Source organism: Podospora bellae-mahoneyi (genome assembly GCF_035222275.1).
Source record: "Podospora bellae-mahoneyi strain CBS 112042 chromosome 1 map unlocalized CBS112042p_1.2, whole genome shotgun sequence".
NCBI classification, from domain to species: Eukaryota; Fungi; Ascomycota; class Sordariomycetes; order Sordariales; family Podosporaceae; genus Podospora; species Podospora bellae-mahoneyi.
In genome coordinates, this window is record NW_026946360.1 from 422,936 (window position 1) to 437,607 (window position 14,672).

General features: G+C 52.3%; 6 protein-coding genes and 1 non-coding gene across 7 annotated transcripts; 4 read left to right on the forward strand and 3 right to left on the reverse strand.

Annotated features, from left to right (window-relative positions):
• Positions 1-229: 229 nt before the first annotated feature.
• On the reverse strand, positions 230-1,966 carry QC761_122800 (uncharacterized protein; the record flags this gene model as incomplete). The annotated part of the gene is made up of 1 exon (XM_062875543.1): positions 230-1,966. The coding sequence occupies one exon, from the start codon at positions 1,964-1,966 to the stop codon at positions 230-232; it is 1,737 nt and encodes a 578-aa protein (XP_062736109.1).
• Positions 1,967-2,762: 796 nt separating this feature from the next.
• On the reverse strand, positions 2,763-3,680 carry QC761_122810 (uncharacterized protein; the record flags this gene model as incomplete). The annotated part of the gene is made up of 2 exons (XM_062875544.1): positions 2,763-2,999; positions 3,054-3,680. The coding sequence occupies 2 exons, from the start codon at positions 3,678-3,680 to the stop codon at positions 2,763-2,765; spliced, it is 864 nt and encodes a 287-aa protein (XP_062736110.1).
• A 757-nt stretch (positions 3,681-4,437) lies between these two features.
• TRM1 (RNA methyltransferase tRNA(m5U54)methyltransferase) lies at positions 4,438-6,564 on the forward strand (the record flags this gene model as incomplete). The annotated part of the gene is made up of 1 exon (XM_062872169.1): positions 4,438-6,564. The coding sequence occupies one exon, from the start codon at positions 4,438-4,440 to the stop codon at positions 6,562-6,564; it is 2,127 nt and encodes a 708-aa protein (XP_062736111.1).
• On the reverse strand, positions 6,135-6,636 carry QC761_0026160 (uncharacterized protein; the record flags this gene model as incomplete). Its single annotated transcript, XM_062872170.1, has 2 exons — positions 6,135-6,244; positions 6,420-6,636. 2 exons carry the CDS (start codon positions 6,634-6,636, stop codon positions 6,135-6,137), a joined length of 327 nt encoding a protein of 108 aa, XP_062736112.1.
• Positions 6,637-7,040: 404 nt separating this feature from the next.
• QC761_122830 (uncharacterized protein) lies at positions 7,041-8,609 on the forward strand (the record flags this gene model as incomplete). The annotated part of the gene is made up of 1 exon (XM_062875545.1): positions 7,041-8,609. One exon carries the CDS (start codon positions 7,041-7,043, stop codon positions 8,607-8,609), a length of 1,569 nt encoding a protein of 522 aa, XP_062736113.1.
• A 260-nt stretch (positions 8,610-8,869) lies between these two features.
• On the forward strand, positions 8,870-8,943 carry QC761_0026180. The gene has a single exon. It is a non-coding gene; the product is annotated as a tRNA-Val (tRNA).
• Positions 8,944-9,269: 326 nt separating this feature from the next.
• On the forward strand, positions 9,270-14,602 carry QC761_0026190 (uncharacterized protein; the record flags this gene model as incomplete). Its single annotated transcript, XM_062872171.1, has 5 exons — positions 9,270-9,907; positions 10,025-12,876; positions 12,939-13,508; positions 13,568-13,840; positions 13,896-14,602. The coding sequence occupies exons 2-5, from the start codon at positions 12,762-12,764 to the stop codon at positions 14,600-14,602; spliced, it is 1,665 nt and encodes a 554-aa protein (XP_062736114.1). The 5' UTR covers positions 9,270-9,907; positions 10,025-12,761.
• Positions 14,603-14,672: the final 70 nt, after the last annotated feature.

Consider the following 14,672-nt stretch of genomic DNA (forward strand, 5'->3'; position numbering starts at 1 on the left):
CCCGATAAAGCATATCTGGTATATTCAGACTGCCTTAGCTACCGGTCTTCTTGATCTGAAAGGGCAACAGAATCACAACGAGCGGTGCATGTTCAAACACCAGTTTGAAACTAGGACGTTGTTGACTTTAATCGCTGGTTAATTCAGCATCTTATGTGCTCTGACAATACACTTGGGCATTCACTCTTGGAACCCCATGAAGCACTGAGCGCCATAACATCTATGCAACTCAAAACTCCCATACCAACACAATGACAGAGTCCACATCCGACTTCTCCTCCTCTTTACTGCCAATTCCCTTCTCATTAACATACGCCTGCCAGACTTCCTTGCCATCATCACGCACTTCAGCGCTAACAAGTCGCCAGGTCTTGGTCTTTCCACCCCTCCAAGCTATTTTCTGGCCCTCACCAACCGACGACGTTGAATGGACGGCAATTTTGTCAGCCACTTCGCCTCCACCACTTTTGTTTTGGAATCCTTTTTGCTGTGTCATCTTTTGGGAGGACATCTGAACCTCGATTCTGCGCGGGTAGGCTGTGATACTGTGCCCATTAATGAGAGCCCAATTGTCTGCGAACAAGAACCTTTGAAGGTAACATTCCTCGCCGCAAACATTGCTGACAAGATGACCTTTCGCTGAAAATTTGAAAGGATCCTTGTCCGCGCGCAAAACCAGCGGCCGGCCACTCATCCTCTGGCCTTGGCTTCCCTCACCAGGAAAATAGCCACCTCCACCCACAAGGACCTGCATCTTGAGGTATCTTTCTTGCTCCAAACACTTGTAAAGTGTCTTCCCCCAATTGCTGTCAGCCTTCACCTCATCATTCCCACCCTTCCCACCAGCCTGAAAGCACATCAACTGACCAACTGTATCTAGTGCTGAAGGACTCATCACAATTGCCCCTCCTCCATATGTGATCTGCTTCCCATTTTCATCATCTGCCCAGTCCTCTTTCTCGGTCGGCAATCCCACAAACCACTCTCCTCCATCCTCAAATCTTGTATCCATTTCCCAAACCAAATTCCTCAAATTCGGTATGAACACCTTCTCATCCACTACCGCGAACCATCTTCTCGTCTTCCCAGCTCCAACCTCCCCCTTCCCAAACCTCGACATCAACAGCCTCTGAAACAACTGCGCATAGACACCCCCTTTATACCGATCACTATCCTTCCCTTCCCTCTGCTCGACAACAAACACCGTCCCATCAATCCCAGCCTGCCACAACCTAGCCTTCACCTCCATAACCTCCGACTCAGTTGCCTTGCTCAACACCAATAGCAACCCCGCTCCATTTGACCTCCTCTTCTCCTTCCTCTCTCTCTCCGCACTATGGTTTGTCAAAAACCTCGCCCAGTCCCTCACAAGCCCAAAATCATCCCTCGACACCCTCTCATAATCCGACGCAATCCCAAACAACACCTCACCCGGGTCCCCTATGTCGTCCCTGGGCACGTCAACCGGCACCTCCACCACCCCCGGAACCGGCAACCTCGTCTCTGGCTTCAACGTATCCCCGTTGTCGCTTCTTCCCTCCCCAGCAGCCGGCGGCGTCAAATCTACCCTCGCAAACCCGTGCCCCTCCAAAAAACCCCTGCCTACCCTCCTAATCTTCCCCTCCCCCACCGCCCTCTCCTTGCTTTCCACAACCCTAACTCTCTTACTCAACACCGCCACCTCCCCTTGCAACCCAGGCAAGCCCCTTACATACTCTAGCATCTCCCTCCCAAGCTCCTCCCTGCTCTTGACAGGAACAAGCCCCTCCTCAGTCGTCTTCCAACCCGGTGAAGGTCCCTGCAACAGGTGATGACGATGTCCATCTCGTCCACGGGACCACGCCCTCCCAATTTGCATGATCATTACCAGTGTCGTGCAGGCTATGCAAGCCAGCACTGTCAACCGCAGGATTCTGGTTCGGCCGTAGGAGACCGCCATGCGGGGGAGGCGGTGATGTGGCGCCATCTTGGTGGATGGGCAACTATCAAATTGATAATGATGTTTTAAAAGGATGAATAGCTTGGACGTAAGCGGTCAACCAGACAAGGCAAAGAATAACCGTGCTGCCGCCGCTGACGAAAAGAGGCCGGTAAGTGCATCAACGATCGGTAACCAGCAATTGGATGGGTATCATCTCGTAAGGCCAAATCATTGGCTGCGAGTGCGATGGGACTTTGTTTTGGCTACACTGCAGTTGAGTTGCAAAAGGCACGACGTCTGTCTCAGTAGGAAATTCTGCTCAGATTGAAAGGAATGGCTGTAAAAGTGAAGTCACTTGCTTTGTTTGACCTCGTGGCCGCTTCGAGCTTGGCATTATCAATGACGGAACGTTCCCCCCGTTTTGGGGAAATGGTCTTACAGTGGGCACCTCCTGAGCCAGGAAATCAGCCTGAACTTTGCAGAATCACGGGAAGAGCATGAAAGGGAGCACATAACGTACATAAAATCGTGTTGACAACTTTCAAGATTACCCTCCCGATTATAGCAGCTCGCTGCAGAATATCTATACCTCCAACCAGTTTCGCATAATAGCTTCAACACAGACAAAAAACAAACAGTCTCAATTTCCTCATCACACAGATACCTCCACTTAGGCCTTCTCCTCTTCAAATACATCTGAGAGGGCACAAATTTCCATACATTGCCAAATGCCCAACATATGAAAGACAATCACTAACATGCTTCAGGATATTTGTAGCAGTCTGATATCCCCACCTCTCTCTGTGCAGTATCGCAAATACACGCCAAAAGGACCCGATAACTACTGCTTGTCCTGGCTCGGTTGCGACTGTGGTTGAACCGACATGACAAAATGGGCGGACGGATCAGGACATATCATCGGCGCTTTTTCTCCAATCCATGGTGCTGCTTGGGTCGTGTAGGACTCGGGCATGTTAGCCAGGACAATGGATTTGGCTTTCTGGTATCGTGCAAAGCAATCGCTGAGAATATCGTCGACGGTCTGGTGTTGCTCGACAATGCCCGTATCAAGGAGTTCCTGTCACCAAACTGGGTTAACCAAGGGCTCAAGACAGGCAAAGCGGCCACAAACCTTGAGAAAATCTTCAACCTTGACGAACTCAACTTTGTCCAAACGATAGCGATCAGGCAACCCACTGTTGTGCATAAGAGCGAGTATTCCAGCATCGACAGTGTTGATGGCGGCCAGCACAGTAACCGGGGTGCCGTCGGTCGTCTGGAACGAGCCAAGGGCTGTCAAAACAGCTCCAAGGATGATCTGAAGAAGCATGAGAAGCCAGCGCAGGACGCTCAGGATGTGATAAGAGTAGAAGTATTTGGTTCGCTGGGTGACGATATCTCGGTAGAGGCCTTCTGGAAGACCCTTCGGCGGCCAATACCAGGAAGAAGGGTGGACGACCTGGTGCGTTTCTCCCTCCCTGATTGCCCCGAGTCCATGAGCTACACGAGCCCACTCAGCTGGAGTCAAGAAGCGGTGCGGAATGTTTGTGCCTGGCTTTTGGCGTCCCTGTCCCTGTGGAGGTCTCGAAGTGACCGGGTTGCCACTTCCGGGACGGCCCGTAGCAACTGGGATGCCAGAGGGTTTGTCGGATTTGTAAAAGCTCTCGCCTGTTTCTGATCGCTGGTCGCCTTTCAGGCCGTGAAGACTCAGGCGACTGGGGTCTCTGGAGAGAGAGGCCATGCCTTGGGGAATGGACATGGAAAGGAGGGGAAAATACGAAATATTAACAGAGTCCTGTTGGAGAGAATCAGCAAGTCGCCAAATGCCCAAAACAGCTGGTTACAGCGGAGGTAGGAGGTCGAGTGTAGTCAAGAAACCAACCTCTGGCAATCAAATCAGTCGGGCGTGTCCATTTTGCCCAGGCATGTTTGTCAAGGACAGCTGGCGACGGAAACTGGACAAGAGGAAAGCGCGAAGAAGGGGCCATCTATCGCTTCGGAGCCGAGGAAGGGAAGTGAGACCGAAAGGGAAGGTTTCGAAGTAGGATATCGAAACACTACAGTTCAAAGGCGGCTCCTTCTAAGTCTCAGAGACTCAACAGACGGTCCAGCTTTTTGAGAAGCAACCACCAGCTGGCGGGAGAAGTTGCAGGCGCGTCATTGCATGATCTGATCTGAGGAGGCAGCATGAAACAAGCCCAGATCTGACAACTCATTTCCCAACCCGTTTTTAGCAGCAGTATTGGACCTGAGGTTAGAACTGAGGTCATCAAGCTTCTCGGTAAAGCAACTCTTTGGACTGCTTGCCATATGATGATGATGGCGACAGAGGCAGGAACCTTGATGGCTGGTTAGAAAGGGGAAAGTGGGGTGGAGCTTGGAATCAAGGTGGGATGGCTCACCGCCTGGCAGAATCACAAAAATGTTGGTGGCTCAGGGTCCAGGCAAGTCTCTTGTCAGAGGAATAATGAATTGACAGGTCCGCTCGCGACTTACATGGCAGTAACTTGTCACCGATGCGCCTGAGCCTGTTATCGGCCTCCTATCGATCCATAGTCGGCAATTTCTACCGACAACGACGATCATACTACCTGCCTCACGTCTCGGCCTTCCCCCTGTTTAAACGCACCCACAGCGTTCTTTGCGCCATGTCCGACGACGAGCTTCCGGGCCTCGATGCCACGCCGGCCAACGGTCAGAGAATCAAGCACGACAATGTGATCTATACCACAGTGAAGGAAGGGCTCGCGCATATTCTCGTCCCCGAACAGAAAGATGCCAAGGATGGCCAGGAGGTGCAACAGGTCTTTTACAACCCAATCCAGCAATTCAACCGAGACTTGACAGTTCTGGCGATGAAGGCATATGGAAAGGAAAAGGTGAAGCAGAAGAAAGTCGCGAGCGAAGCAAGGAGTGGCAAGTTTGCCGAGAAGAAGAGAAAACGAAAGGAGCAGACGCAGAGCGAACGGCCTGCCAAGTCTCCTAAACTCGGTGATGATGCTGGCGCCGAGGAGGCTGTCGACGAGTCTGCAGTTGCGCCAGCGGACACTGAGATGCCGGATGCGAAGGAGCCGGAGCCCGCAATCCCTGAACAAGATAAGGAACTGGGGGCTCAGCCAAGCAATGGTGCTGATGCTGCGAAAGAGAAGAAGAGCTCCGGCGTGGAATTCACAATATTGGACGCTTTGTCTGCCAGCGGCCTTCGTGCTTTGCGCTATGCCCACGAAATCCCATTCCTCACCAAAGTAACCTCGAATGATCTCTTGAAGGTGGCCACCGAGTCAATCCAGCGCAATGCCATCCACAATGGCTTGGCTGACAAGATCAGTGTTTCCCACGACGATGCCCTTGCTCATATGTACTCGGTGGTTGTCGACGAGCTTCGCAAGCGCAGTGGGCGTGCTGGGAAGGCGATTATTGCCAGCAACAAGTACGACGTTATCGATCTTGACCCTTATGGAAGCGCTGCTCCGTTCCTTGATGCCGCTGTTCAAGCTATCAGGGACGATGGTGGGCTGCTTTGCGTCACCTGCACAGATTCTGGCGTTTGGGCCTCCAATGGCTATCCTGAAAAATGCTACGCGTTATACGGCGGTGTTCCGGTGAAGGGTTGGTACAGTCATGAGGTTGGGCTTCGTATTGTCCTGCATTCTATCGAGACCGCCGCAGCCAAGTACGGCCTCGCAATCGAGCCGCTCCTCTCACTATCAGTCGACTACTACATGAGAGTGTTTGTTCGCGTGACTAGGTCGCCAGCTATGGTCAAGTTCCAGGGAGGCAAGAATATGGTGATTTATAGTTGTGGTGGAGGATGCGGTTCCTGGACCACCCAGCTTCTCATGAAGAATAAGCCAGCACCAAACAAGAAGGGAAGCGGCATTTTCTACAAGCACGGGTTTACGAAAGCGCCCACAGCGCCACCCCTTTGCGATCACTGTGGCTCGGTTACCCATCTTGCAGGGCCGATGTATGCAGGCCGGATCCATGACCCTGAGTTCGTTCAAAAGGTCATCGACGAGGCCAACGAGGCCTCACCCGAAATTTATGGAACACTCCCTAGAGTGAAGGGTATGCTGTACACAGCACTCGAGGAGTTCTTGCCGACTCCGCAAGAAGTCGAAGCTCAAAAGGACAGCGGCAAATTGGGCAAGGTGGTCAAGAAGAAGGTTACGGAAGCTGAGCTGGCTGCCATTGACCCTTATCCTTTCTACTTCTACCCTGCGCAGGTGGCAGGCCTCATGAACTGCCAAAGCCCCCCAGAAGCACATTTGAAGGGCGCTCTCAAAGGTCTCGGGTATCGCGTTACTCGAAGCCATTGCAAGGCTGGCAGCATCAAGACCGATGCGCCATGGTCAGTCATCTTCCACGTCTTTCGAGAATGGGTCCGTCAAAAGGCACCTGTCAAGGAAGCCAATATCAAGGAGGGAAGTCTTGCCTGGAGACTTTTGCGCTTGGGGGAGAAGCAGGAGACAACCGAAGGGGCCCCGACGGAACCAACTAAAGTGGACGAGGCGGTTTCCAAGATCACCGAGGTGGTCTTCGATGAGGAACTGGGCCGCGAGGAGAATAAGCAGAAGCTTGTGCGATACCAAATGAATCCGAAGGAGAACTGGGGCCCGATGAGCCGAGCCACTGGAAAGTGATGATGGCTCAGCGGAAGTTACGGACAAAATAAATTGCATCAACAAGCAGCGCGTGGTTGGTGTCACCGCCATGTCTGACATGTCGGAATCGTGGCTTGTGTTGGACACGGAATCGCGCAAGGAATACGACATCGAATGGAATTGGCGAGGGAGTGGCTGACTGATAGAAACCCCGAGGGTTCCAACTTGCGACTCCTTGATTGCCAACTGTTGGTGTCTGGAGAATACTCCGTACTCCACTACCGTTGACCCCACCAAGGAACCACCCGGCAGGATGCTTGATAACGCAATCGGGCACTCGACTCTCGGTTGCAGACGTCCTTGCTTCAAAGGGGTGGTTTTGAGTGCAGCTCAAACCCTCTTACACCATCCATCAGTCTGGTGAGCATTAGAAATCAAATATCCACCTCACAATTAAATTGTCAGTCATAAATTCCACATTTTGCTTTGTTTTCGCCCATTTTTCCAAGGTCAAAATGTCGTTCCTTTGCAGGCTCATGCCCCGATCCTTCAGAAGGCGCACAGGCGCCAAAATGACTGCCGTTCACATGCCGAGAAATGCTGCCACAGCGACCCAGACGACAACAGCAGCCACATCAACACCAGCCAGCATCACCAACAGCGATGATCTCAGCCAACTCAACCATGATCAAATTGTGTTCATTCTGCCTGCCACCAGAACAAAAGTCTCCAGTGGCGACGGTTACTTGATCTACAGCCTCATTGAGGTGTCGCCTGAAACCATCAAAATCGACAATAGTGATGGTGTGGATGAAAAGCAACAGCCCTTCAAGCTTGAGGTAACACACGCCTCGCAACTACCGAAGGATCCGGAGCTCGCCCAGCTCTTACTACCACAACACCCGACAGACGGGGAAGGATCCCAGCTCCCGCCGCCACATCTCCGATCGGACACCCACATCATCGTTAGTACCAGATCTGGCATCCGACTGGCTGTTCCCTTTTACGAGGTGGTGCTGAGGCCGTTGTTGGATGCGCTCGGACTTGAGGATGGCCCAAAGTCCGAGCGGGGTTATGGATATGAGGTGACCATCACGGAAAACGAGCACACAATTCGGGATTTTGCCTGGACACATCTCACTCAGGATAGGACGAGAAAGAGGACGATTGTGCTGCTGAGTGGGGATGGAGGGGTGGTGGACTTGCTGAATGGGATTGGGGAGGCGCAGGAGCATCATGATACCAATGAGGTGCCCACTGTCGGGATTTTGCCGTTGGGAACGGGAAATGCGCTTTTTCACAGCTTGCACAAGCTTGAATATGGGAGGTATCCAGAGGGGAAGGGGCCAAGCTCGTTGGTTTTGGGGCTGAGGACTTTGTTTACGGGGCGGTCGGAGAGGTTGCCGACTTTTAGGGCCGAGTTTTCTAGGGGGGCGAAGTTGATCGGGGCGCCCAAGCCGATTGTGAAGGACGGGGAGGTGGAGGATGAGGGTGGGAAGGGGTTGAAGGAGGTGGATCATCTTGTGGGCGCGATTGTGGCTTCTTATGGGTTTCATGCAAGTTTGGTTTGGGAAAGTGATACACCTGCGTATAGGGTTCATGGGGATAAGAGGTTCGGGATGGCGGCGGGGGAGTTGTTAAAGGAGTCGCATGCCTATGATGCTGATGTCGAAGTGCGGCTGAAGGGTCAGGAGGAATTCAAGCCGTTGGTGAGGAAGGGGAAGGGTGAGGAAGGTGGAAAATATGACTATGTGCTGGCAACCATGGTGTCAAACTTGGAGAAAACGTTTACGGTCAGTCCGGATAGCAAGCCGTTCGAGGGACAGCTGAGGTTGGTGCATTTTGGGGATGTGGGCGGGGAGAAGACGATGGAGATTATGCAGGCGGCATACAGGGGAGGGGAGCACATCAAGATGGAGGAAGTTGGGTATGAGGAGGTCGAGGCTGTAAAGGTAGTTATCAAAGAGGAAGACCCTAGGTGGCGGAAGGTGTGCATCGATGGCACTATTGTAGAGATTAAGAAGGGGGGCTGGATGAAGGTTAGAAAGGAGAGGGGGGAGAGACTGAAGGTTTTAGTTGCATAAGATGCTCCGTCTACTCAGGGGAGCAAGAGTTGCTCTGGATGAGAGTATATATGGCTGTAACTATGGGAAGTGGTAGGTTGTCAGGAGGCCTGTTGTGTGTTCATGCTAGATACTGGAGTTATTAGCTATCCTCGTGTCAAGTGCACCATTCGTTCAAGATTTTGGCTTCCTTCCTTGCTAAGGTTTCGACTAAATTGCAAGTGTTGTCATTTGTTTCCACATATATACCAATTTCGCCGTCTACTGTATCAACAACCAATGGTTTCGTGGTGTAGTTGGTTATCACGTCAGTCTAACACACTGAAGGTCTCCAGTTCGAGCCTGGACGAAATCAACCATTCTTCTTTTTCAATTTTTTTTTTCATTCTTTCTGTACCTCAGAAGGTGTCGGTCTATTTTGTGTTTATTGCAGCTACAAAATTTCACGTAAATGCCATGGTGGTCATGTTGTGGTATTAAGATTCGCTGCAGGTTCAGCCATACGAATAGGTGATTCTTTCCCTGGGTGCAACCTTTCGCTTCCACTGCGGGGCAGGCTCTGTTTGACAGAAACCTTCCAAATTGCTGCTGGCCCCTCGTAGCCACTCTGGCCTGGGTGGTTGCAACTTGAACTGTATTGAAGACCTCGAGGTTGGATGTCCATAACTAGGCCCCACGCTCCAACGACCATGGCCAGTCTCGCATACACAGACAAGACAACGATGAAAAACATGGCTGATAATCTGATGCCCTCAGGAAGCAACCAAAGAGCAACGACATCGAACCATAACCCTTTCCCGACCCTCCTTTATGAATGATGGCAATTGTATTGACCTGATCTTCACGATCCAGATGTCGACAACCGCCTGTGCCACCCCATCCGATGATAGCGCAACGGCGCCTTCCCCATCCGTGCTCGAACTGTCTGTCGTTCACTGTAAATCGATCAAACCCACAGCGGCAGCTAATCGGGTCCACGGTGTTTGGGGGTTTCTGGTGACGAAATCGAGACGAAAAGGGGGATCTTGTGAGGCTCGGCCCGAATACAACCATAATGTTGTGGATAGGGCTGGCAGGGTCGCATCCCATCACGGCACTCAGCAATTGACGATTAACGACGATGCGATGACCCGCTCGCATCCGCTATCATCGGGATCCGCTTTGAATGACCGACTCGAGAGTCGACAACAAACTTCGTTCTTTGAAACTCTTCATGGCGAGATTGGTGACAAAGAAGCAACCAAAGCGACTCACGGAATCTGCCATTTCGGACACTCGCGGTTTCTCTCGTGGCACGTGGAGCTGCAGTTGCAGCTGCGGAACAAGTCTCACAAGGGAGGTCTCAGTGTGGCTCTGTTACAACCTGCCAAGCCATGTCAGCATTGTAAGCACGTGAGCACGGTTGGTCACGCAACCACGGCGACCCACGAGGCCAGGAGCGACCCCGAGACAATTGATCGCGGGGTATGGCGCCGAGAGAAATGGCACAAGACCTGCGGGCAGGAGGACACTGGACGACCAGGTAATGATAGCACCTGGGATGGCACCTATAATGCGGCATATTAAGCGAGTTGGATACAGTTCCCCAATCAGCTCGGCATATCTACTTAAGAATTATTTACGAGCAGCGAACTTCCTTCGCTACTTACACCAGTCCTTACCTAAATAGCTTTAAATCTAAGTCTTTATCTGATTCTCACAGGAAGAGCCAATACGCCTTACGCCGCCTTTATTGCCCAGTTACAGCCTGACTTTCTACCAACATAAAACCTGCACCAACAGACCCTTGCCCTAATGTACCAGAGTAAGAGTCTGGGCGTAACAGGCTCTGACAACCTCGTGGTAAACGGTCGACGAGAGGTCGCGACATCTACGCCAGATAAGCATACAACTGATGATCAACAAATTCATGATAGGGACCGTGCTGAGCCGCCTGTGGCTGATCGACGTACGCGATCATTGGCGGTCGATCATCCTGATGATTGGGACCGATAAGCTGATGGATAAAAAGCGATCAGTGCTTCAGAGTGTGCGTGCCCCGCACGCTGTTACTACCTGTGTCTCAACTCAACTAGTATGTCGTTTCCCGGTCCAAGTTGCGGCTCAAAGCCTGGCCAAGCCCTCAAATGGACAGGCTTCAAAAAGCCACCAAGCCTCAAGACGGAGTGGCTCTGCTTTCCAATCACCAATCGCGGCAGGACTGGCACCACGGCAGCTTCACCATCACCCAACACGCTCCCTATTCTCTTCCGTCTTGTCGCCCAGCAAGATCGACACTGCATAGTTGCTTCTTGTCTTGGTGAGATCTCGCCCGATTGGGTGATGTGGCGATACACAGGATTTTATTGATTTTGGCTGACGTGGGCATGGGGAGGGGAAAAGAAACGTTGGCGAAAAGACCAGTCAGAACGCAGCTAAGGACAGGAAACCGGTTTCATGGCTGGCCGTCAGGGTGCTGAAGAATGCAGGAGGGAGTGAATCCCCTTCTATCACTTCAGGAAGCAATCTTTCCTGCGAATATGCTGGCACGTCTGGACAAACAGGTCAACAGGAAAAAAGAATCCGTGGGGGTGGGCCTGCATCCTTTGAACGGGTCATCATCGATCAGTTGATTTTCGCAAGGAACCGCGGGTCTGGAGCTTTCTGTCCAACCCCCTGGCAACTTGACGAGCTTAACAGTTTCTTCCCCCTGTACCCCAATTTCGCAACCCCTGTCCATGGATACTGCCAAGAAACCTTAAACAGATCAATTGCTCCTCGCGATCTTATTCTCCATTTGTTTGAGGCCTCGATGTCCACAAAAGTTTCACCGTCTTCCTCGTCAATTGGCGTTGTGGAACAAGGAGATTGTGGGATAAAAGTGAATCGCCTCAGCAAACTTCTCACCAGATAATATGATCGACACGCTCTCACACCCTCACGACACACCGATCCCACGAACGCGGGGAGAGAGGTAGCCGAATCCAGGGTTGAAGGACGTTGGGATGGTGATGATGGACGCCAATTGGCGGGGGCGTCTGACCACTGCTCCTAACAGCAGGAAAATCCAAGTTGTGGAACCAGCGTTGGCTGGTAGGGGACCCCGCGAAGACGCTTTGGGAAACGATCGGACTTGGCAGCAGCTGGTGCCTTTGTTCTCTCGCAATGCCTCCCCTTTGATGTGAGTGCTTGGGCGCTTGAGGAAGCAACTTGACCGACTTTACCGGTCGCCATGATGCCATGAAGGAAGAGGCATTCTTCATGAGGTACGCCTGGTACTGAAGATGAAAGCCATAGCAAACGGCTGGCATGAAGGGTTCCTGGAAGTCTACCTTACGGACCCAGCCGCTAATGTTGACAAGAACGCCGGCAACAGGGGTTTCTTTCTTCGGCAAGTATTTGTCGCGAAAATTCGGAGGCCCGAGAACTGTGTGTCACTGCAGGTCATCCCTCCGGTTAGCCTAGTGCCGACAGACACCCCTTTCTGGGAGCCGAAACCTGATAGGTCGCAAGTGCTACTAGCCAGTGCTAGCAAAGCAAAGTGGACGCTCCCTCAGCCGAAGGAGACACGCGAGACTCCCACCGCGCTCCGCTGGGAAAGATTCGAATATGCCAAGGCCGCTGTCAGTGGCCGACTGCATGGCTACAGGGGAAGGAGGCTGGGTTTGTGCCTGCGTTGCCCCTTTGTTGTGGGGAGGTACGTAGAAAGAAGTATATCGGGTCTCTCCCCAGGCTTTCTATTACATCCTTCCATTCCCGTCCGTCTCTCTCTTGACGACCACGGCTTGTCTTTGTGTTGCGCCGTCCGTTGCTAGCGTCTTTTGTTGCATCTTCGACAACGGAGATGCTTGTATCGTCTCAGGTCCAGGCTCCCAAAGAAGACTATTGCTTGTTGGTGTCCTAGGGTTTCGCTCTGGCTGGTCCCCCTTAGCCGTGCTTGTCGCGTGGTCTCTCCTCTTTCCAGCTCTCACAAAAGACTCTCTCCCAGCCGAACAAACCCACTCTGTCATCATCGACCCGCCTCTTCCCTCTTTTCTTTCTTTCACTCGTTCATATTATCCTTTTCCCGTCAGGGGCCAACACACTTTTTGGGTGACCACCCTTGCTCTCAACTCACCAACACACACCCCCCGACGTGAGGGCAGTTGTGTCACCATCAAACAACACTAGGTATCTCTAAACACCACACGCAGGATGGTGGGCGCGGTGGTATACCCGCTTTCGGGTACGGCCGATTTGTCCAGGATCGAAGCTCCAGTGACCTTCAAGGCCTATCTACTCTGCGGCTTCGCAGCGTTTGGTGGCATCTGTAAGTCTGTCTGCCCTGTAGTGGCATATGGTCGAGGTTGGCTAACTCAAAGGGTTGTGCAGTCTTTGGATATGACACCGGATGGATGTCGGGTGTGTTGGGAATGCCTTACTTCATTACTCTATACACAGGATTGCAGTATAACTACGAAACCGGAGAACCAGTAGATGTCCCCAAAACCGAGTTCGGTCTTCCTTCCTCTCAAAAGTCTCTCATGACATCGATCCTCTCCTGCGGTACCTTCTTTGGAGCTCTGATTGCCGGTGATGTCGCCGATTTCCTCGGCCGCCGTCCTACTATCATCATCGGGTGTCTCGTCTTCTGCGTCGGATGCATTCTCGAAATCATCTCGACCAACCAGGAAGTGCTATTTGTTATGGGCCGTTTGGTATCAGGTGTGGGAGTCGGTTTCATTTCCGCCGTTATTATCCTGTACATGGCCGAGGTTGCGCCTAGGAAGGTTCGTGGTGCTCTTGTGTCAGGGTATCAGTTCTGTATCACGCTTGGTATTCTACTCGCCAACTGCGTGACATACGCCAGCTCGAACCGAAACGACACCGGTTCCTATCGCATTCCAGTCGGCGTCCAGTTCCTATGGGCCATCATTCTAGGCATCGGCCTCTTTATCTTGCGTAAGTGGCCTCGTGCGGGCGCTGAAAAGGTCCAACTGGCAGACTAACTTGAATATCAGCCGAGTCCCCCCGTTACTATGTCATGAAGGGCAAAATCGATCTTGCCGCCAGGTCTCTCTCGCAAGTTCGTGGTCAGCCACTGGACTCGGATTACATCAAGGATGAGTTGGCGGAAATTGTCGCAAACCACGAGTATGAGATGCAGATTATTCCCCAGACTAGTTACATCGGCTCGTGGATTGCTTGCTTCCAGGGTTCACTGCGCAAAGGCAACAGCAACCTCAGACGTACCCTTCTTGGTTCTGCCATGCAAATGATGCAGCAGCTCACCGGTAAGCCAAGGAGATTTTCGTTGTCGTGGGACTTGATGCTGACCCAGAAAACCAGGTATCAACTTCATCTTCTACTTCGGCACCACCTTCTTCCAGCAGCTTGGCACGATCCAAAACCCATTCTTCATCTCCCTTGTCACTACGCTCGTCAACGTTCTGTCCACGCCGATTTCCTTCATTGCTGTCGAGAAACTCGGCCGTCGTGTTCTTCTTAACTGGGGGGGTGTTGGCATGGTCATCACACAGTTCATTGTCGCCATCGTTGGTGTAACCGAAGGCCGCCCGGAGGCCCAAAACGACGCTGCTGTCAAGGTCATGATCGCCTTCATTTGCATCTACATCTTCTGTTTCGCTTCCACCTGGGGTCCGGTCGGCTGGGTCATCATCGGCGAGTGCTTCCCGCTGCCCATCCGTTCTCGTGGTGTTGGTATCTCGACAGCCTGCAACTGGTTCTGGAACTGTATCATTGCCGTTATCACCCCTTACATGGTGGGCAACACACCCGGCTCGGCCAACTTGGGCCCCAGGGTGTTCTTCATCTGGGGGTCTCTCTGCATCGGCTCGACACTTTTTGCGTACTTTTTGGTTCCTGAAATGAAGGGTCTGACACTCGAACAAATCGACACGATGATGGAGGAGACTACACCAAGGAAGTCGAGAAGCTGGAAGCCGACGTCCACTTTTGCCGCGCAGATGGGACGTGTCAGGGACGAGAAGGGCAGTGCGAACCAGCAGGAGTTTGCTCCCGAGTCGGAGCCGTGAGAGGCCTTTGATAAGTGCGAAAGACGATGTTATGTCTTATGAGACATGACGGGCTGGTGGCGGCGGTTCG